The 20,858-nt window shown below is 41.9% G+C and overlaps 5 protein-coding genes across 12 annotated transcripts in view; 2 read left to right on the forward strand and 3 right to left on the reverse strand.

Annotated features, from left to right (window-relative positions):
- tas1r1 (taste receptor, type 1, member 1) overlaps positions 1–1,656 on the forward strand; it is a 5,374-nt gene extending 3,718 nt beyond the window's left edge. The window contains exon 6 of the mRNA XM_008302246.1: positions 731–1,656. Within this exon, the coding sequence (XP_008300468.1) occupies positions 731–1,656 (926 nt within the window). The remainder of the gene's footprint in view (positions 1–730) is intronic.
- A 2,842-nt stretch (positions 1,657–4,498) lies between these two features.
- On the forward strand, positions 4,499–4,953 carry LOC103372580 (transcription factor HES-5-like). The gene is made up of 2 exons (XM_008302262.1): positions 4,499–4,519; positions 4,621–4,953. The coding sequence occupies exons 1-2, from the start codon at positions 4,499–4,501 to the stop codon at positions 4,951–4,953; spliced, it is 354 nt and encodes a 117-aa protein (XP_008300484.1).
- Positions 4,954–6,152: 1,199 nt separating this feature from the next.
- Positions 6,153–7,271, reverse strand: her12 (hairy-related 12). The gene is made up of 2 exons (XM_008302247.1): positions 7,192–7,271; positions 6,153–7,101 (listed from the first exon to the last, which is right to left on the reverse strand). The coding sequence occupies exons 1-2, from the start codon at positions 7,258–7,260 to the stop codon at positions 6,718–6,720; spliced, it is 453 nt and encodes a 150-aa protein (XP_008300469.1). The 5' UTR covers positions 7,261–7,271; the 3' UTR covers positions 6,153–6,717.
- A 4,297-nt stretch (positions 7,272–11,568) lies between these two features.
- Positions 11,569–12,543, reverse strand: LOC103372574 (transcription factor HES-5-like). The gene is made up of 2 exons (XM_008302248.1): positions 12,385–12,543; positions 11,569–12,273 (listed from the first exon to the last, which is right to left on the reverse strand). The coding sequence occupies exons 1-2, from the start codon at positions 12,541–12,543 to the stop codon at positions 11,821–11,823; spliced, it is 612 nt and encodes a 203-aa protein (XP_008300470.1). The 3' UTR covers positions 11,569–11,820.
- Positions 12,544–18,881: 6,338 nt separating this feature from the next.
- ubr4 (ubiquitin protein ligase E3 component n-recognin 4) overlaps positions 18,882–20,858 on the reverse strand; it is a 51,184-nt gene continuing 49,207 nt past the window's right edge. For all 8 annotated transcript variants that reach the window (XM_008302260.1, XM_008302259.1, XM_008302256.1 and 5 more), the window contains 2 exons: positions 20,629–20,791; positions 18,882–20,438 (listed from right to left, as the gene is read on the reverse strand). In XM_008302260.1, coding sequence (XP_008300482.1) covers positions 20,374–20,438; positions 20,629–20,791 — 228 coding nt within the window. In that variant the 3' untranslated portion in view covers positions 18,882–20,373. The remainder of the gene's footprint in view (positions 20,439–20,628; positions 20,792–20,858) is intronic.

Raw genomic sequence — 20,858 nt, forward strand, 5'->3', positions numbered from 1 at the left:
GCTGGGAGGCGATGGTGCTAACCACCGCTTCACCTTGCAGCCCGTGTTAAAGCAAATAAAAGCAAAACACACAAATATCAAAGTTACTAGAGGACAGATGTTCCTCTCCAAACGTGCGGACAAAGTTCAGAGCATGACGCAGTTCAAATACAAGCCAACTTTTCTGGTAAAACAACAACAACATCTCTTTCACAAAATCAGTGTTGCATAATCAGTGTTTCCAGAGTTTAGTGGCACAACAAGAGTTCAGTTAAGGCAATATTTGAGTTAACATGAGGTAATATCAGGGATGTGAATAATGTGTTTTAGACACTTAGACAGATCAATCATACAGAATATAGCTCACAGTGTTGTAATTCTGTAGTTTTCTTCTCATTTATTATGTCTTCCTCGTAACATATATGTGACACTTACAGTTGAGAGTTGAGGTCAGTTATTTACAAAATGATCATTTGTGTAGCCGAGCAGCATATCAGTTGTTGTGTGTGGTGTTGACCAGCAGGTGGCGCACTGATCTCATACTTAGTTCTGATGCTGAAACCAAACAGCTTCAAGAATCCTTTTGGTGCCAAGTAACACATGTAATACGTGACTTCTAACAAGTGTTGTTATGTGACTTAAAAATGTGTCTTGGGATGGAAATGTTGAGCTCAAGCACACTGAACTGCAGATTTTACATCCCAGGTTTTATAGAAGTGGCCTTTATTTCTGTTCTGTGTCTTTTATTCAGAACCAACAATATGCCAGCCATGTCTGCGGGAGCAGTGGGCCCCACCGAGGAGCGAGGAGTGTCTGAACAGAACCGTCCTCCTGCTGGCCTGGGACGCCCCCCTCTCCATCGCCCTGCTCTTCTTTCTGGCCTGCTGCCTCCTCATGACCTCCAGCTCTGCAGTAATCCTGCTGCTCAACCTGAACACACCTGTAGCCAAATCCGCCGGGGGTCGCACCTGCCTGCTGATGCTGGCAGCCCTGACCGTCGCCGCCATGAGCTCTTTGTGCCATTTTGGCGAGCCGTCCCCTCTGGCCTGCATCCTCAAGCAGCCTCTATTCATCTTCAGCTTCACTGTGTGCCTGGCCAGCATCACTGTGCGCTCCCTTCAGGTCGTCTGCATTTTTAAATTTGCATCCAAGCTGCCGCCGGCCTACGACAAGTGGGCCAAAAAACACGGGCCGGAGTTCACCATTTTCCTGGTGTCTTTCATCATCCTGGTCTTCTCTGTGCTCCGTGTGGCCGTCAACACTCCCCGGCCTTCCCAGGATCTGAAGTTCTACCCAGACAGCATTGTGCTGGAGTGCAGCAACACGCTCTCACCCGGAGCTGGAGTGGAGCTCGGTTACGTATCGCTACTCAGCGTCCTCTGCTTCTCTTTCAGCTACATGGGCAAAGACCTGCCGGCCAACTACAACGAGGCCAAGTGTGTCACCTTCAGCCTCATGGTGTACATGATGTCCTGGATGAGCTTCTTCACGCTCTACCTCATCAGCAGAGGCCCGTTCACCATGGCGGCCTACGTGTTCGCCACACTCTTCAGCGTTCTGGCCTTCTTCGCAGGATACTTCCTTCCCAAGATTTATATTATTGTTATGAAGCCGCAAATGAACACAACTGCACATTTCCAGAACTGCATCCAAATGTACACCATGACCAAGCAATGAAATGTTTAGTGAAGAGTTTAGGAGTGTGAGGTTAAAATAGTTCACTTTGAATTTTATCTTTAAAAATAATCAGATGTTTAAATATTTAATGTGTGTGAACAAAAAAAAAAGAGATTGGTCTTGTTATAGGAAGTATGTTTTTACTTGACCTCTGCAAGGAAGGTCAGAGCTTGTTGTCACCTGTGATCAACAGCTCTGGTGCTGAAACTCTTAAACTTGATTATGTGATTCTAATCTTTATGAGAAGTTCAATAAAAGTCTCCCTGCAGCCCGCCTGCTGTCTGCTTTGTGTGTGCACTGAAAGAAATCTGCTGTTTTTCCAAAGCCCATGCTCTGTGAATGGAATAAGTGGCTCGAACCACAACACATTTCTGGTGCGTTGGGTGCAGGCTGGAGCTCGTGCACGTTCATGCTCGTGCACAAAGACCAGGAGGGAAAAGGGAGGGAGACGGCAGTGGGAGGGACAATAAATCTGACACATGCTCACAATCGAAACATGCAAATTAGATGAATATCAACATTTTTGTTCTCCACATTCACAGACTCCACCTTCTCCCAGAGTTTGAAATAATAAACTTAATCTCAAAACCTGTGTGCATACTTTACCTTGGAGGGCTGAATACAATTATATTGTCGTCATGCAAGTGTTAACGCACTGCCTGCTAGTCTCCTGCTGTGAAGTGACGAGGCGCTGACAGAGAAAGCAAACAGATTTTCAGTAACATCAAGATGCCTACAGGAAGATTTTCAACAAATTTGAGATTAGATTAGATTAGATTGCACTTTATTCATCACCACAAATGGGGAAACTCACTTGTTGCAGCAGTAGATGTAGGAAAAGATAAAGAAAATAGCAACAAGTTAACCTAAGGAAGAAAAAAAAGAGAGAACAAATAAAAGCATAAAGAGGAAGAGCATTGCACATAACATATATTGCACATGAGAAAAATGGATATAATATTATATTGTATTTATTTAAAAATATAATATTGAAAGAGAGCATGTTGTAGATTCTGACAGCAGTTGGGATGAAGAACCTGCATGTGTTGTCAAAATAGTCTGAACTTACTGTGAAAAGGGTTTTTTTCTGAACCAAACACTCAACTTTAATTCAATTTTTGCATCTAATCAAAAAAGTGAAAGCAACAAACTTCCCTTAACAACACAGACAAAAGGTAGAGGAGGAGTGACGAGGTGTGTGGGTTGAAAAGAATCAACAGGTTAAACTTTTTTTCTTCTTTCACATCTTCAGCGCTGATGACTGAAATGTCATTTTTCTAAAAACAAATGAAGAATATTGTCAGTGACATTATTTGATGTTTGGGATTTTTTTTTGTTATTAAAAACATAATTGGTAGAAAGTCTCACCAGTGCTCGTAAAATGAAAGTAATCGCTTCCTACAACATGTTGGAAATAATAGTTATTTACATGGTGCTGGTTCTGTTGTGATCTGTGAAGCTTTCATCATTTCTAGACGTCAGTTTGGGCCGTCAAAACAAGCGATATGATATTTCACAGGTTCAATAACAAGTGGCAGCTGGTCACGGAGAGAAAAGTTTCGGAGTTGCAGCATGACGTAACATCTCATTGCATACCAAATAAAGGCACAATCGGTTTGTCTTGGGGGAGTGTGTGCAGTTGCAAACACACACACACACACACACACACACACACACACTGGCTGCTGCTGGCTGTTGTTTGAGAGAAGAGAAGAAAAGGCCTTTTGTGGCTGGGAGGTCAGCGCTATTGACCAGTAGATGTGTGAGTAGAGTCCAAGCTTGGCTTTCCCACAGTCTCTCTGTCCACTCACAGCCTAATACCCTCGGTCAACAATCGAAGTGTGCCATGGGTGAACAAGCAAGAGGTTTCTTGTCCGTGCACAAAGGAGCGGAGCAAGGTGCCGTTGGGAAAATTTCATTTTGGAGCATTAATATTCATCACAATGCAATTTTTTAAAAGTTGAAGGAGAATCTGCAGAAAAAAAAAATAAAATCACTTTGTTTAAAATTCCTGCCAAAATATCCCTGTGTGAGACCACAGAGGTCCCAACATACAGACCACATGTGAATTAAAGCATGTTTAGCCTTTTCACTTCTTGCTTAATGTTAGCAGAAGTTTCTCTTCCTTTGATTCAAATTCAGCAAACCATTAAAGTCACATAAACACCAGCAAACTCAAGTGGAATTTGTTGTTTATTTCAGAAACATTGCATTTTATTATAAGTGTCATCACATAATTTTTATTGTGTGTGAAATTGTCTCATTTGGAGTAAAACTTTATTTGCAATCTGCTGTAACTATTGCTGTAGAAGATTATTTAGCACAGAGACAAAATGTGCACAAATCTGAAAAATCCAAATTATAATCATTTAAAATTAAAGAACCGGCTTCCCCTCCATGCTAATCATTAAATCTACAATAATGGGCTTTTTTTTCAATGCCTTTTCCCTGGATGCCACCAATGCATTAGATCCTGTTTAAGTATTCCCCTGGTGCATATCAGGAGTGACTGTCAACCTTCCCCTTAGTGACTGCACACTGAGATAAGCAGCAGCCGCTGATAAGAGGTGGACAGCACATTATTCTCCGTCTCATATATTTATTGGGGACGGTTTTATCTCCACTGGTCAGCCGCTGATTGCTTCACCTCCGAGTTATTGATGTGTGAAAGTGATTATACAGAACCCAGCCCCGCCTGAGCCACACGCCTTTGTTATGCTAATGCCGCTCTATAAAATGAAGAGCTGCACCTCCAGAGACACCAGAGCTGACAGAGTCATCCTGAAGAAGCAGCTCACTCACCTGCACAGACATGGCTCCCTGCTCCATCGACTGCTCCGGGATGTCTCAAAAAGACATCAAAGTGAGTACATTTCTTTTCTTTTTGCATGATTTCAGCAGAAAAATTCAAATCGTACCCCTGACTTGAACCATGAGCTGACCTGTCTGCCTCCTCTCCCTCAGGTGAGGAAACCCCTGGTGGAGAAGCTCCGCAGAGATCGCATCAACAGCTGCATCGAGCAGCTCAAAGTCATCCTGGAGAAAGAGTTTCACAAGCAGGAGCCCAACTCCAAGCTGGAGAAAGCCGACATCCTGGAGATGACCGTGAACTTCCTGAGGCAGCAGCTGCAGTCGGGCCTGTGTCAGAGCGACTACAACCAGGGCTACTCCCACTGCTGGAGGGACTCTGTGGCTCCTCTGCAGGGCCTCCAGCAACATGACCAGAGATCCAGCAGCTCCATCCGTAGGTCCACCACCCTGCAGGACAGCAGAGACGCAGTGTGGAGGCCTTGGTAGAGACCTGAGGGACCCTGTGCTCCCTCACTATGTAGGAAATATGTTTCCAGCCTGCTCCTTCACTATAAGACTGAGTGTTTATGGTGTTTCATCATACTGATGAGAAGATAAGTATTAGTTATTCTAACCTCTTGAACTCATGAAATCCCCTCTCATGTGCAGCACATCTCCTCTCAGTATGTTCACACCTCACAGTGAGGAAAATATCAGTGTTTGGATCCTTTATGTAACCGAAGGAAGTGAAGTTAAACTTGTAGATGAAAGTTAATGTCACATTATGTTTGAAGCATAAGGATTGTTTGCCTTTAATAAAGGAAAAGAGTATTTGACAAAATGCCAAAAGACAATAACTAGCAGTGTGGCTAATTTGTGTATATTATGCATTCTGTTGCAAGGAAGTATATTAGTAAATGCTATGTGTTGGAAATATGGTTTATTGGATGCTAAAAAAGTGTTTACCTCAACTTAAATTTGAGCGTTAATAAAATATACATGTTTCTCTTTAAATTGTGTGTGGTTGTGTTAATTGTGTCAGTTTGTATGTTTTCAAAAAACAATTTGACTTAGTAGGAGGGGACACAGTCACATGGTCGGGACACGCCTCCCTTTACGGGACAAAAACACCTCCTCATTATGTAAATGATTAAATTCTAATAGGACAACTTAGCTGTGCTTAGGGCAAATCTCCTGGGAATTAGGTTCGTGTAAAATAATGGATACTTGAGTCTGTGTGTGTTTTCTTATGACACAGACTGCCAATCCCAAAGAAAAATCTCTTTTCTGTAATCTAAAGCTTTGTTTAGTTTGAAGTGAAAAGTCTGATTTGCACACAAGGTCACTTGTTTTGTTTGTGCTTAAATGAGTTTCTCTGTTTTCATTTAATTATGTAGGTTAATAGAAGTCAAACAAACGCTGTCATGTTTCCTAATATGCAAGCCTAGAATAGAAGAAAGAGAAATGTCTGAATTTGTATTTTAAGTCAAAGCTTTTTTCCTGCAATATCAATGTATGCAAACATTCTAATCTTCATCACCTGTTGGACCAAACATGAGCAAAAATCAGTTTTAAACAGAGGCTCATAGTGATAAGATGCCAAATGCTGCTGATATTAACATTTCCTTTATCTTAAATGTGTTTTAATTCTGTGAAATAATAAAATATATATTTGTATCCATTGAGTAATAAATCAACCATTCATGTTTTTTTTTAATGATTGTGTCTTTTTATTGTTAATTGTCATACAAATGTTAAAAAAAACGAGTTGGTTTTAAGAGCCTACATGTGATAGCAAAACAGCAACATGAACATCCCATCACAAAACGTTAATATGTACATCCACTTGCACAAACATACAGACACACGCACACCATCATGCTCACACACAGAATTTGGCATAGATAATTCAAAACAGAAAGAGAAATATTCTCAACAGCAGCTGTCAGTAAAACACAGTATGGCAGATACTGTTACATCAAGCAGTCCAAAGATAAACTCCACTGGAGTAAACAATCACTTCACAAAATCTGACAAAACCATCGTCACTCAAAATCAATCTCCAGCTTCAAACGCAAAGGAAAAGTACACGTCAGAGTCAAAGCAGGACAATCTTCAAATAAGTGAGAGCCTTCGCTTCAACTTTGTCCATCAATGTGATGAGACAGTAAGGAAACCCACCATGGAAGAGCAGGCTGGAAACATATTTCCTACGTAGTGAGGGCGAGCACGAGGCCCCTCAGGTCTCAGGGTGTCTGCGTGACAGAGTCTCTACCAGGGCCTCCACACCGGGCCTCTGCTGCTGTCCTGCAGGGTGGTGGGCCTGAGGATGGATCTCTGGGCCTGAAGCAGCTTCTGGTCCTGCTGCTGGAGGCCCTGCAGAGGAGCCACAGAGGGCTCAGCGCTGGAGCTGGCAGCCAGGAAGCGCATGGAGTCCCTCCAGCAGTGGGAGTAGCCCTGGTTGTAGTCGCTCTGACACAGGCCCGACTGCAGCTGCTGCCTCAGGAAGTTCACGGTCATCTCCAGGATGTCGGCTTTCTCCAGCTTGGAGTTGGGCTCCTGCTTGTGAAACTCTTTCTCCAGGATGACTTTGAGCTGCTCGATGCAGCTGTTGATGCGATCTCTGCGCATTTTCTCCACAACAGGCTTTCTCAGCTGAGGGAGAGGAGACAGACAGGTCAGCTCACGAATCAGATCAGCGATAAGCTCTCAGACATTTGCATCAAAATCCCCCATGGTACTCACTTTGATGTTATCCTTCTCAGAGATCCTCATGTGGTGGATGGAGGAGTAGCTGGTGGAGCAGGGAGCCATGTCTGTGCAGGTGAAGTGAGCAGCTTCTTCTGGACAGCACTGTTAGCTCTGATGTCTCTGGAGGAGCTGCTCCTCATTTTATACTCAGAGATTAGCATAACAAAGCCATGTGGCTCAGGCAGGGCTGGGGTTCCCACACTCTGACCAGTGGGACTCCCAGCACAACAATGGAGGACACGTCAATAACTCAGAGAGCATGTATCTGTGCCTGGCATGTTTCCCAAGATAAGCAACAGGTAATTAACACTTTATCAAGCGGTCATCTGAGAATTTATCACTGACTGACAGTCAGAATTAGATTTTTTTTACATAAAAGGGGGAAGTGATGGACACAAAACTGAGCATCTTCCAAAGGAGATAAGAGCAATTAAACACCAAATGCTTGACTGCAATAAAACAATATAAGCTGAGCTCTTATTGTCTCTTCACAGAAAACTTCCTTTTCCTCAAAGAGCACTTTGGACACAAAAATGTTGTTTTTAGAAGAATGCACGACTCTGGATCACAGCTTCATTCCAATTTGGCTAAATCATGTTTAAAATCCACAATAACACTGATGGAAGAGGACAGAGGAGTTATGAAAGTGAAAGAGTGGAATCAGCGGCTGAACTGTTCCATTTTCCACCTGTTGCTTTACTAACGTTCAGCTCTGCTTCTCACTTCCTCGGTCCCTTAAGCTCTCTGACAGGGATAATGAGCTCTGACTTTGGGTTTCCTGAGGGGGAAACACGCAGCCGAGCAGCGTCCCAGGTGTGAAAGCAGGCGACTGGCGCACGTTCCTGTGGCGCGACTGGCGTGCGTCAAAGGTTAAAGCGCAACAAATGATCTGCTGCGCACTGACGCACAGCGTGATATTTTTCTTAGCTTGTTGTTCCTTTCATTAAGAACAAACAACGGCATGCGTTTTATCTGCGTTTATACATAAAGAGAAAGCACGTAAAAAGGAGGAGTAAATGCACAATTAGTGATTAAAAAAAAAAAAAGAAAACCGTTTAGTTTCTAATCACTGGTGAGTTAAAGAGGAAGAAATGCACCATATTTTTAATGACATTTAAGATGCAAAGCAAACCCCTGCACAAGATGATGATATGAAAGACACTTCTGTATCCTGGGGAGTCACCTCAAAGTCACTTCTACTTCAGCTTCCCATGTTTTCTGACTAATTTGTGACCCTGAACACAGTTATTTGTGGCGCAACAGCTCACGTTTGGATTATTCTTGCATTCAGTTCCATATTAGTCACTGAGTTCTGCTGAAAAATTGCAGACAGCCTTTAATCACAAGTTCTTGTCTTACTTCCCCCCCGAGGGTCTGCAGACCCTGCTGTAAATGAACTGTGTCAAATTAGTGTCAAGTTAATGGCATTATGAGCGGGCTGGCAGTGTGCCTCTGAGGGCCTCCGTCACTGGCTGGCCCCAGATGTGAAGCCGGCCTTGTGGGCCCAGTGTGAGTAGCCCAGTCTTCCCAGTTTCCCACCAGCCCCCAACATCAGGGTAAATGAGCTACAAAAGCCATGCCGCTCCTCCATGCTCCATTGGGAATGTTAATTGATCTTTTGTTGCGGGGCAAACAGAAACTCTGTGTCCCGGCCCATCTGGGAAAAATCAAGTCAACTGGCTTCATTGCCTGGCACAGAGAAGTCTGTATGGCTTTGGTCAGTGTTGACTCTTTTAATTTTGAGCCACCCAACAACAATGGTGAAAGAGGTACTAAAAGTCTGAACTGAGAGCCACAATAGAAATGTTACTGTTACTCAAGCAAAGCGAAGGGAAAAGGGTGTCCAGACAGCGGCGACCAAGTGGTGGCTGGAAAACGATGCATGGAAAATGCAAATGGAGAGGAACAGATAATTAAGTTATGCATGCACCATAATCATCTGATACCTGGTAGGTCCATTCATGAAAAGTCCAAATCTCCAAAGGTGGAGGGAATGAAATGATCACACTGAATTATCTTGGTTTTTCCAGATTTTTGAAATCTCATAAAATAATAATTTAAAAAAAAAAACACCTCACATCAAATCAGATCAGAACATCAGACTCAGAATCAGATTTTTGGCAGGTATAGTTCACACAATACAAGGAATTTGTTCTTGGTAGGTTGGTGCAACAAAACAACAGCAAGTATAGAGTAAACAATAAATATACAGTAAAATAAAGTAACTAGACATAAAAATAACTGTTTCCAAATTTAGCACAAGACAGATGTTTAACTATATTTGTTCTCTTATTTTGTATATTTAGCGTAGATCTCCTCTAATCTCGTCGTCAATCTGAAAACACAACTCCTGCCACTCTCTGTTCGGTCACATCCACGCTTGACTTTATTAGCTGTCCTCCTCATTGTCGACGTGTTTGTGTGAGTTTGTGCCTCCTCTGAAAGTTAGTGTGCACTACACGGCTGCTGGGGGTCTTTGTCTACAAGTGTGTGGGAAGACGAGTTCCCCTCCCACCAGCAGCCTGAGAGTTCTGAATTCCTGCCATAAAGTCTCGGCCATCGCTCAGACCTGCGGCGACGCAGAGCTGCTTCCCGTCAGCCATCTCTCTGTGAGTGTGGTATCTCCTGTTTCCCACACTCTGCGCCTATTCACTGGCCCAGAGATGGGAACAATAGAAGTGTGTCTTGTTACACATCACATTAGCTACGGTGTTTGATCTCCTGTTTGAAGGGGGGATGGGGAGGCAGCTTCAGCCAGACCATCTGGCCTGGCACACTAGACCCTGAGAAAGTCCCAGGCATGCCACATTCTCCACAACTTCTGCACACACAAATAGTTGTGAAAGACTTTTGTGGCACTTGAGACATAATTCAGGCACTAGACAACATACCACGGCCACCACAACAGAAGAGAGTGAGACATGTGACCTGCAGGGGTGTCTCTGTGGCCAGATTCTCATTTAAAAAAAAAAAAAAAAAAACACCTGTTCACCAGCAAGGTCAGATAAGATGAAATGTTAATGATCCCTGTGGGAAATACTGAATCAAGGAAAAAATACAGAGTATGAGCCAGCAAAATGACCTGCAGGCAAAACAAATATTTCCCTCAATAATCATTATATTTCTGATCATGCATGTGTCTTAAACTAATTTGCCAAAATAAGAATAAAAAATTATAATTAGTCCTCATCAGTAGTTAGAATTATATTTTAAATCCAAGTGTTTTTAATGTGCAGCATCACATTCAGCACCACTACTCTTGTACATACAGATATTATGATGCTGTCTGCACCTACCTACCACAATAAATGCCGTTTTGATCTCCTTTGGCAGAATTGTATCAGTGAATGACAATTAATCTGGTAAATTTAATTTGTATTGCTCTTTACATGGTGAAAATATGCATTTAATTGTAGTTATGTGTGCAGTAAGTAGGTTTTCTCCTGTTCTTGATTCTTAACACGGATTCTTTAAAAAATGTGGACCCACTGACTGATTACTGGAGCAGTGGACGAATAAATGATAACGTGAGCGTGCAGAGTGAACTATACTGACTGAACACACCAACAACTATTTAGCTTTACATAAAACAGACCTCTGCGGACACTAACTAGAGTCCTATGTTCTCTTTAGCAGGACACAACAGTAAAGCTGCTGTCAGTTAAGTACTGATTGGATTTAAGAGTGTAGAGCTAAACAGAGCTACGTCCAAAACTTAAGCAATGTGCTCCATCTCTCCTATGAAATTCATTTAATTAGCTAAAACTAAATGCAGGAACTAACATGTGAGAACACACAAACTGTACTGTGTCCTCTTGCCTTCAGCGCTACAGTTTCTTTAAAACAAAACACACAGTGTTGTTCATGTTTGCAAAACTTCATGTGAAGTTTTTATTTATTTTTTCACATTTTTAAAGTCAAACTTCTCAAGGAAGCAATACAACAGGTTCTTTTAGCAAAGATCAATATAAAACACCTTTATAAAAGGTAGTGAATTGAAGATGAAAAACATCTATAATAAACATCACAGGTGAACAGGGAACAGCTACAGTATCAGTAGTGACACTCCTCACACACAGGCCAAACGGTGGGTACAAATAGTCATCATAAAGTGTAAAGTATAATCATAAGATTTACAGTAAAGGTGGATCCATAGGATCCTTTATGGCTTGTTATTGATTCACCAGCAGCACGCTGATGAAACGTATCAGTCGATGATACTCGGTATCAAAGATAGACAGTGAACACATCAATTCAAACAGTGTCTCAGACACATAATAGTTTCAAACCAATATGGTTCATATAACGCAGTGCTGTTTGCAAAACAAACAAAAAGATAGTTTCCCCAAAGGAACAGGTAACACAACCAGAGAGTAAGAACTCTAAAATAAAGTGTAGAACATCGATACACATGGTGTACATATTCAGTAAAACCTGAATCATTTCAGTCCTTCCAAAGGAATACTGGCACAACGTGCGAATTTCGCCACATAGTAAAACAATCATCAATATTGAATCTCGTGCCAAAGCAAAAGGAAACAGACTTCATGAGTCTTTAACTTTCTGTCCATGACGTTCACAGACGTAGTTTTCTCTCAGTGTGGAGGTGATGCTGCCTCCGTCCTACCAGGGCCTCCACAGAGCACAGCTGCCCTGGCTTACACCCTTACTGGAGCTGACCCGATGGAGGGGAGACCCAGGAGGGGAGAGGCTGCAGGGGCTGTGGCCCGTCCTGCTGGACACCTGCAGGCCCTGGAAGTGGCTGAGCAGCAGCCTGTGAGCCTGAGTCTGGACCTCGCAGTGGGACAGGAAGCTGACGGCCTCCTGCACACAGTGGGAGTAACCGTCAGTGGCTGTCATCAGGCTGGAGGTCAAGCTGGCCTGCTGCTGCTGCTGCTGCTGCTTCTGCTGCTGCCAGCTTCTCAGATAGGACACGGCCATCTCCAAGATGTCTGCCTTCTCCTGCTTGGAGTCGGGCTGCTGCCTGAGAAACTCAGGACCCAGCAGAGACTTCAGCTGCTCGATGCTGGTGTTGATGCGATCTCTGCGCAGTTTCTCCACCATTGGCTTTCTGAGCTGAAGGAAAGAAGAAGAAGAACATTTAGTCCACTTGAACGTTGCTTTTAGGTTAATGTGTATCAACAGAATTCAAGAGATTTATGTGACTTTATGTAGAGAAGTATTTACCTTATGCGCAGGGGTCAGGTGTTCCTTGCTTGCTTGTCCAAAAACAGTGGGTGCCATAGCTGTAGAGTGGGAGCGTTCCTGCTCGGTCTGCAGAGCCAGTTGAGTCTGAGCTGCCTTCTCCTCTGCCTCGGCCCTGTATTTATACACCCAAATCTCCATATGAATGTGTGAGTCTTAGGCTTGTTGGAGTTTCTCACAGTCCCCGGGCCAATGAGAGTGCTGGGAAGGGCTTTGAGGAACGCAGGGCTGCCACATGCTCAATGAAGTGTTTATAGCCGTGGGGACAATGAGTGTGTCTCCGGGGAGCAGGTGGAGGAATAGACCGCGAGAGAAAGAGCCCGGGGTGGAGTGGGCAGGGGGGGAGGCGGGGGTGTCGCTGGGAGACTGACCCAGTGCTTGTGCTGATATGGGAAAGTGGTGACCCCAGAGGGAAGCATGCCGCTGTCTCATGTCATCTCCACCGCCACGTAATTGAAGACAAAGTGCCTCTGCCACCAGGCACACGTGGGTGTTACAGAGGGCCAGCCATTAGAAAAGACCAACATGCAGCCACTTCCACCGGCCTGAGACGGCAGACTTCCCTCGCGAAGCTGTGCAACAGTTGAGACGCCTCGGATGTGAATAGAAAAAAAGCTGCTCTGTGAGTTTAGGAACGCAAATAAAATCTGGTTGATGAAGAAAAGAAGAATGTGGAGAGTGTGATTCAACCTTTCAGTGTTGTTTTGGTCCACATAATAAAATCATGTGAAAAAAAAGACCCTATAAAGACTGATTTTTCTCCTGGGCTTCCTCATGTAAATAGTTATAATAACAAAAATACAATTATTTATCACAACTGGAACATTATATTGGATTTGTCTTCTTGTACTTGGACAATAAATGCAGTTTATTATCCAATCAGAAGTGCAAAAGGAGCAATAAATGCGCAGTGCAGGGCAATATTTCTGCATGAAACAGCATAAAGAGCTGTATGAATGTGCTATGATATGCAGTATGATCAGTATTAAGAGTACGGACAGTGTTTATAAGTATGCAAGATTTGATATCCTATGAATATCCAAGACATATACATAGTATGTGTAGTATATGGAGCACGCATATATCCAGTATGAGTAAGTGTATAAATAGAATAAGCTGTAGATAATAAGAGTGGTGCTGGATAAATAACAATAAAAGACAGATACATGTAAATGTCTACATAGATATAAAGAAGCAGCAGATTTCACCAGCATCACAGCTTTTCTCACTTTCAGTTCTACCTCTGAATAAAGTGTCTTTAACTACCTGGTGAACTGTTTGCTTTTTTACAACCTGTTCGTCTGACATCTGTCCCTCGGGTCCTGCGTCAAAGCAAATGTTTGAGTGCGTACAATGTCGTAACAAGATAAGATTAAACTTTATCACTCCTAAAGGCAATAGTTTGCCAGATATTGCTCAGAAAAAAATAAATGATATTAGAAGTGTGGCTAAAAGGTAAAAAATGCAACAAGCAACAACATGGGTGAAAATAATATGAGAAAGCTAAAAAAAAAAGTCTAGAATAGAAAAGTAAAAAGTACTGCTGGCAATTATACTGAATTTATAAGTAATATCACAGGATAACGGATTATTGCACATGAAATAGAAATCTGCACATTAGATTAGATTAAAGTTTATTGTCATTACACATGTACAAGTACAAAGCAATGAAATGCAGTTAGCATCTAACCAGAAGTGCAACAGTGCAAAGTATAAAGTGCTGTAGTATTTACATGAATATATGGCATGGTGTATATTTACAAATGGATCTGTGCAATGGGAGCTGAAATAGTGCAATAGTCAAAAAACAATGCACAGTCCATATTACATTGTCATGTTGCAGATGTAATCAGAATAAAATGTACACATGATGCTGCAACTACGATTGCACAAACTGTTGAGAAAAGTAATATTGTAAATGGTGTTGATTGAACAGCTGTAATAAAATGTAAAATCATACATATGTAGCTCTGAGGAAGCAGGCTGTCTGTGTTTTTGTTATTCTCCCCAACTAATCCAGGTACGATTAGGCTTTATGAAGAAACACCTTAAAAAGAAAATGCAGTGAAAATGACTCATGAGCCTTTTGAGTCACTTACACACTAAAATTTTATCTTTTTAAAACTTTTATTTTTGTAAGGACTTCGAACTCTTTTGTTGTGTTTCTAAGGCAAAGCATAGAATAGAATAGAATAGAATAGAATAGAATAGAATAGAATAGAATAGAATAGAATAGAATGCTTTTAATATTAACAACAATCTATTGCATTCTAATTTTTTTCTAGCTTTAAATTGATGAACGTGATTTGAACTGTGTGGACCAGTGCTTCATCCCTCCCAGCACATGTGGACACATCAGGCGAACCCTCACTCACTCACTCACTCATGCCAGCTGCCACACTCTCATTCACTTTCCCTGCCACACACACACACACACACACAGCTGGCTGAGCAGCCTGCCGCTGGCCACGTCTCAGTCACACGCTCCCTTCCTGCCTGTGTGGAACGTGGGAGCCGCTGTGGTCCCAGGCTTCCCACACTTCAGTGTTAATGACTCTGAGGCCGGCTGCACAAAGGAAGTGTGCCCCATCGAACAAAGATTGAGTGACCAACCCCCCTCACAACACACACACACACACACACACACACACGCACACATACACACACTCGGGAAGACTGGGGCTGTCAACAGGGCTTCCAGGCACACCATCTGGATGGATCGTATGCTATTGTCAGCCAATCAAGCATGGGAGACGCTCACCGTGAGAATCGGAGAGGCTGAAATAGAGACAGAAAGTTAAATAAGAAGAATAGGGAGTGTGTGCGTTTGAAGGGGTGGGAAACTTTCGGTGTAGTTTGAAGACGCCTGTTTTCACGGCCTGCGAGGGAAGGGGCCCAAATATCATACGGTGTGTGTGATGAACAGCTGAATGAGAAAAAGGGGAAACTGACTCACATTCTAAGTTAGAGAAACAGCACAAAAAGTACCGATTGAGTCTGTAATGATTTTATTTTTCTCTTATAGGCACTACTTCTTCTAAAAAAACACTACAAATTAGAAAGCTTTATTATCATTGTACAAACAGTGGAAGGAGATTTGCTGTGGAACACGTAAAACACACAATCACAATTCAATAAATAGTAAAGCTTAATAGCACATTAATAACTCAATGTGCAACATGTTATACTCTCCCCACTACGTCCACAGTGATTGCACCACAATGACCACCATGATCGCCCTCCAAACTCAGGTCCCATGCAAATTACTTAACACCTCTGTGCCCTGGATTGCTAAATAGTAGAGACTGGACTGCTTTCTCCTCCATGTAGGCCATCCTCAGGCAGATGTTTTCCCACCACATATCACTCCCAGTCCACACAATGAGGAGGATATCTCCCATCATTGCGGCGCATTAGCCGAGCGACAAGAGGGCTACCGAAGGGCCCCTCCCACCTGTTTGTTTGGATCGGAGGGGCCATTGTACCCCATGAATTCAACCGATTCATTCAACATCCTATTGTCATAACGCTGCTTTGTGATTGGCCAAACACTGTGAGAACCGACGTCGCATTAAGTCGATGGGAAAGTTGGCATAAGTATATAAATGAGGGGAGATCTCGGTGGGTAAAATCATAACCTTGAAACCTCTTGCACCCCAACGCACAGGCCTGGACTATCTGCACCACCATGAGGGATCAGCACACAACGTAAGAAAGGAAAACTCATTGCTCATCACCAGCTTTTGTTTCATCCAACATCATCTTGTATTTTAGATTTGTTCAGGCTTCAGGGTCATCGTTGCTGCACTGTTGCCACAACTCTTACAGAGTTCTGTTAAGGCAGAGCTACACAGTGATAGGGCCGCTTCAAATGACCCAAAACACTTCCTTTGTTTGGCACTTAATGGAGATATGTGTTGTTTGATGTTGCCAGGTTTTTGAAATCTAGAAGTAGAAAATTTTCTGAATTTTTTCACAGAGAATGCCGACTTTCTTCATCACAAATTTGCATTCACCTCTATTGTTTCAGGGCAGCACCAGAAATCCTAAAGATAGATATCTAAAGAGTGAATAAATAAAAACTGTGTGGCTTCACTTGAAAAGGAGAATGTGCTCTACTTAAAGAGCTCTCATTTCTTCAAGTCTTTCTCTTTGTATTTAATCTGACGTTTCTCCATTTTTTTCTCCTCAGCATGTGTAAAATGATGATCCTGGAAAGGAAGTGCACTGATGGAGCAGTGAGGATCCGCTCCACCCTGGAGAGTCAGCTCAACGCTGGGATGTCCGGCTCCGACATGTGGGACAAGACGGTCTCCTTCTTCACGGTGAAGAAGGCCTTCATCTTCCACAACGGCTACAACAAATCCTCCAGAGAGGTCATGAGGCTGTTCCCGTCGCCTGCCGAGGACGTGGCGCCGCTGTGCTGCCAGTAATCAACAGAAACTCTCCAAGACTGTATAAAATGAGATGTTGGGACCATGTGTGAGAAGATCTGAAAGCTTTGAAGCTCTGAAGTGCTGAATCATGAAGAAGTTTGGTGTTTTCAGATGGAAAAAAAGTTTTTTTTTTAACGTTTTTTTTAAGTTGTGTGTTTTTTTTATACCAGAGTAAACAGTTGAGAAGATGGGAGTTTTCTCACCATCACCTACGACCGTCTACACTGTGATCTTATTGGTCCAAAGTGGGCCTGAAAATGTGCATTTTATTGCCTTAAACCTTAGTAGTTCCTAAAGCTGGTCACATAAAGACCACGTTATTCAAGTTTTATGAAACTCAAAGCCATATTCCTTTGTATAAAAGGCAAATGTTTATGCTAATGCATACTTCTAGTAAATGTTTTTTAAGACATTGTGTTATTTTTTTGTTGTTATGTGTGAAATGTCTCGCTGGAAGCCATAAGTGAAAACGGCAATATGGGCTTTTATGTGCAATTTGAAATAAAATGTTGTTTTTATCTTTCATGAATTGTGGTGGAAATACTTTCTGAACAGATTATGTATAAATGTCAACTTTAATATTAGCATGTTCCATTTAGGTTTTGTATTTATGTTTCTGTTGTCAGTGAACACAAGGAGCTACAATTTTGACATCTCACCTTTGTGTCTGAAAAACTAACGCCCTCTAGTGGCTGCTACACAACAAGACCTCAGATGTGATACACAGCTGAATTCTTCCGTCCCTCAACTTGTAGGTGTCAACGTTACAGGTGAAAGTTTCTGTTGAAATTGTTTCAAAATCAGATTTTTCCTCAGGTGTCAGTTTTCCTGAGTGTGTCTCAAACTGTTAAAAATGCATCAATGCGCAAAGAGTTATTGTGTTATTACAAACCAAACAAAAAAAAAACACAAGTCAGTGACAGAACTGCCATTTTCAATAGTTTTAAACCATAAATTGCTGGTTCATCCTCTGACCTCTGTCTGTTCTGAGCTGAAAAACCTGAATACATGAGCAGTGCAGAATATTAAATAACAGAACTGAATTACAACCTGCTGTAGAACACCACTACATGCCCATATTTACACCAAGAAAAGGTTGGTCAATGTAATTTTTTAGTGCGTACAGTTGTCCTCAAATGTATTCAGACCCTTCTATTAAAGAAAAGGCAAAATTCACAACAGTCACTAAAATAACTACAAACTGAAAAAAGGAATAATAAATACAAATTTGCTAAATTATAGTTTAGTGAAATAAGACATTGCTTTTGAATTGTGGGTGAAAAGAATTAAAAAAAAAAAAAAAAAAAAAACTATCCAGGACAAACTAGAGCACGTTGCTGAGGAGCAGTGAAATCCAAACACTTGTCAACAGGTCAACAGCAGAAGTCTGACTGACAGTTACAGAAAACACTTGATTGCAGTGATTGGCTCAAAGGGTTGTTCAACTAAATATTAGTTTACGGGTCCCATCGTGTTTGTTTGCTTGTTGTTGTTATTTTTAATATTTATGTTGAACCAAAATTCAAAAGCAATGTTATGATTTTCATTAAATTTTTATTTATTATTACTTTTGTTAAATTCAATTTATTTCAGTCACAGCTGTTTTGATCCTTCTTTAATGGGAAGGTATGAATAAACTCGAGGACGCCTGTATGTATAAGACAGACTTTAAAAAGGTGAATTTATCATTCAACACATGAGGTGGTCACTGTGACCTAAATTATGTCAGAGGTCTGACTTTTGTAGTTACTAAACTCTTTGCCCTTTTACTCTCAGTGTTCCAGGAAAAAGTTATTTGTCATTTCAGGCAGACTCCAAAAACAATATTACAACAGGAATCTGACCTAATCTAAATAAAACACAAAACTATTGCAGGCCTCATATTTGTATTCTGTCTCTTCAAATGACATTTTAATAAGTACTAACATGACTACCAACATTTTCTGAAGCGAACAAACAAGCTGTGTGAACGTTCACACGTGGGGGAGATGCGTTCTGTTTAATAGAGCAAACAGCAGCCGGAACAGAAGAGGTTACCCTGAATCAGATTTGGAATTATTACGGCTTTATTAATCATATGCTAAATTCAAAAAGCAGACATTCAGCAACAGTTAAACATTGTAGCAGCGGGAATAGGCGAATTAACAATAAACTGGGTGAACTCCACACCATGCATTCAGCTCTCGAGTACAAGGATGCTGTTTTAACCGTCTGTAAGTTGAAGAGTTGGATCAGTCGCTGAGGGGCGAAACTCTGCGACGATTTGCTTTCCAGAAATCTGTTCTGGGAATTGACACAAGTGTGATGCCAGCAATTCTGGGGGAAACCAAAATCTAAATGAAGGAGAGCAGAGAGGCCCGAGAAACAAAGAAACGGCTGGGGGAAGAAAACTGAACGACAAAACCATTAGTCAATGAAAAAGGTGTTTTAAGGATATAATGTAGGTCTGTTTTATTATTAATTTAGACAAGTCTGATATTTCAGTGCAACAGATGGAATCTTTCACAAGTCCAGAGTTTACTTTGTCACCAAGGCATAGCTTTATGAAAGAAAATAAAACAAAACTTGTCATCATTCTTTTCCCCGTTTTGCTTCTGAGGTTGATAAAAGAAACCGTACATATACACACTAAATAATGTTTTTCCTGTCCGTCACTCAAATTCCAGTTAGAACCTACATGGAGACCAAACAGCAAAAGCCCGGAGGAAAAGGACAGGTGACACTGAAACCTTCTGCGATTTAAAAAAAAAAAAAGAAAAGAAAGAAAAAAAACCCTGACCAAAAAACAAACTGAAAGCAAACAAACAAAAAAGGAAAACGAAATAAAATCAAATGCCACTCTTAATACGTGGTGGGTCAAATCCCAAAACATTTTAGTTACCTTAACAATGCACCCCAATGTTTAGGGGAGGGGTTTAAAGCCAAAAATATGATCACCCCAAAACAGAATTCACGAGTTATTCCCATCAAGCAGACAACTAGTATTGTCTTAACGTGAAGAATCAAATTCTCCCAGCCTGCCGTTCTGTGATAATGAAGACAATGGTGACGTTTCAGCTCTGTCGGCGGTGACAGCTGCGAAACAGAAAAAGTGTTTCTGGTCGAATGGTCAGCAGAGTCCTGCATCTCTTGTCTCAAACATGCCGAAAAACTGAGCCACGTCCTCGCCTTTAGACTGAAGCGGTTTGAATCAAGAAGGGCAAAGCGTAAATTCTGTTTTAGTGTGTCCTCCCCGACCTTTAACAGCATTGTGTTTGTTGTGTTAAACGTTACAGAGATGTTGCCAAAAGTGGATCATTTTTTTTCTTTTTTTTTTTTTTAGACTACACATAGTTTCTGCTCAAAGTTAATTTGAAGATGTCTTATGGGGGTGGGAGTTGCGCAGGAAGCATGGTGTATATTCTTCGTGTGTACTCTGTATCAGTGTGTAAAAAGAGTAATTTTTTTAATTTTTTTTTTTATTCAGTTGGTAGGTGTCCCAACGTTATTTTGCAGGGTTGCTGTGTGCTGGAGGGGTGTGGTTTGAGGTTGGCCATCAGGGCAAAGAGTTCAACAAATCCTGCAGGAAGAGGTCCGGGTCTGGGATTTCAGAGAGGAGACCTGGAAAAGAAACAGGATGCCAAGTTTTAGGGGAGCATTCGAACTTCAACTAGACAAGTAGAGCTGCAACAGTGAAGACCAGATCAACTTCTACCAGTTGGGACTTTGTAGATATCCTTTATTTTCTAATATTGATTCTTTAAATTTTGCTAACTGGGCTGAAGTGCACCAGGTGTTTATGTATACCTACCTACAACATCAAAGAACTCTGACAAGGACTCAGCGGGCATGAGTTCATCCTGGAAGGCCCTGAGCACTCGCTCTGAGGCCTCGTAGATGGGCATGTCGTTGTGACGGACATATTCTGCCAGCGAGAAGGACCAGCCCCCCTCTGTGTTGCTGGTGGGAACTTTCTGTAAAGCCAAAACGAAGCAGGACAAGGCACTGAGGTCAGTTACTGTAGCTGCAACGTGTTTCTCC

This window comes from Stegastes partitus, unplaced genomic scaffold (assembly GCF_000690725.1).
Source record: "Stegastes partitus isolate 25-593 unplaced genomic scaffold, Stegastes_partitus-1.0.2 Scaffold1782, whole genome shotgun sequence".
Lineage (NCBI taxonomy): Eukaryota > Metazoa > Chordata > Actinopteri > Pomacentridae > Stegastes > Stegastes partitus.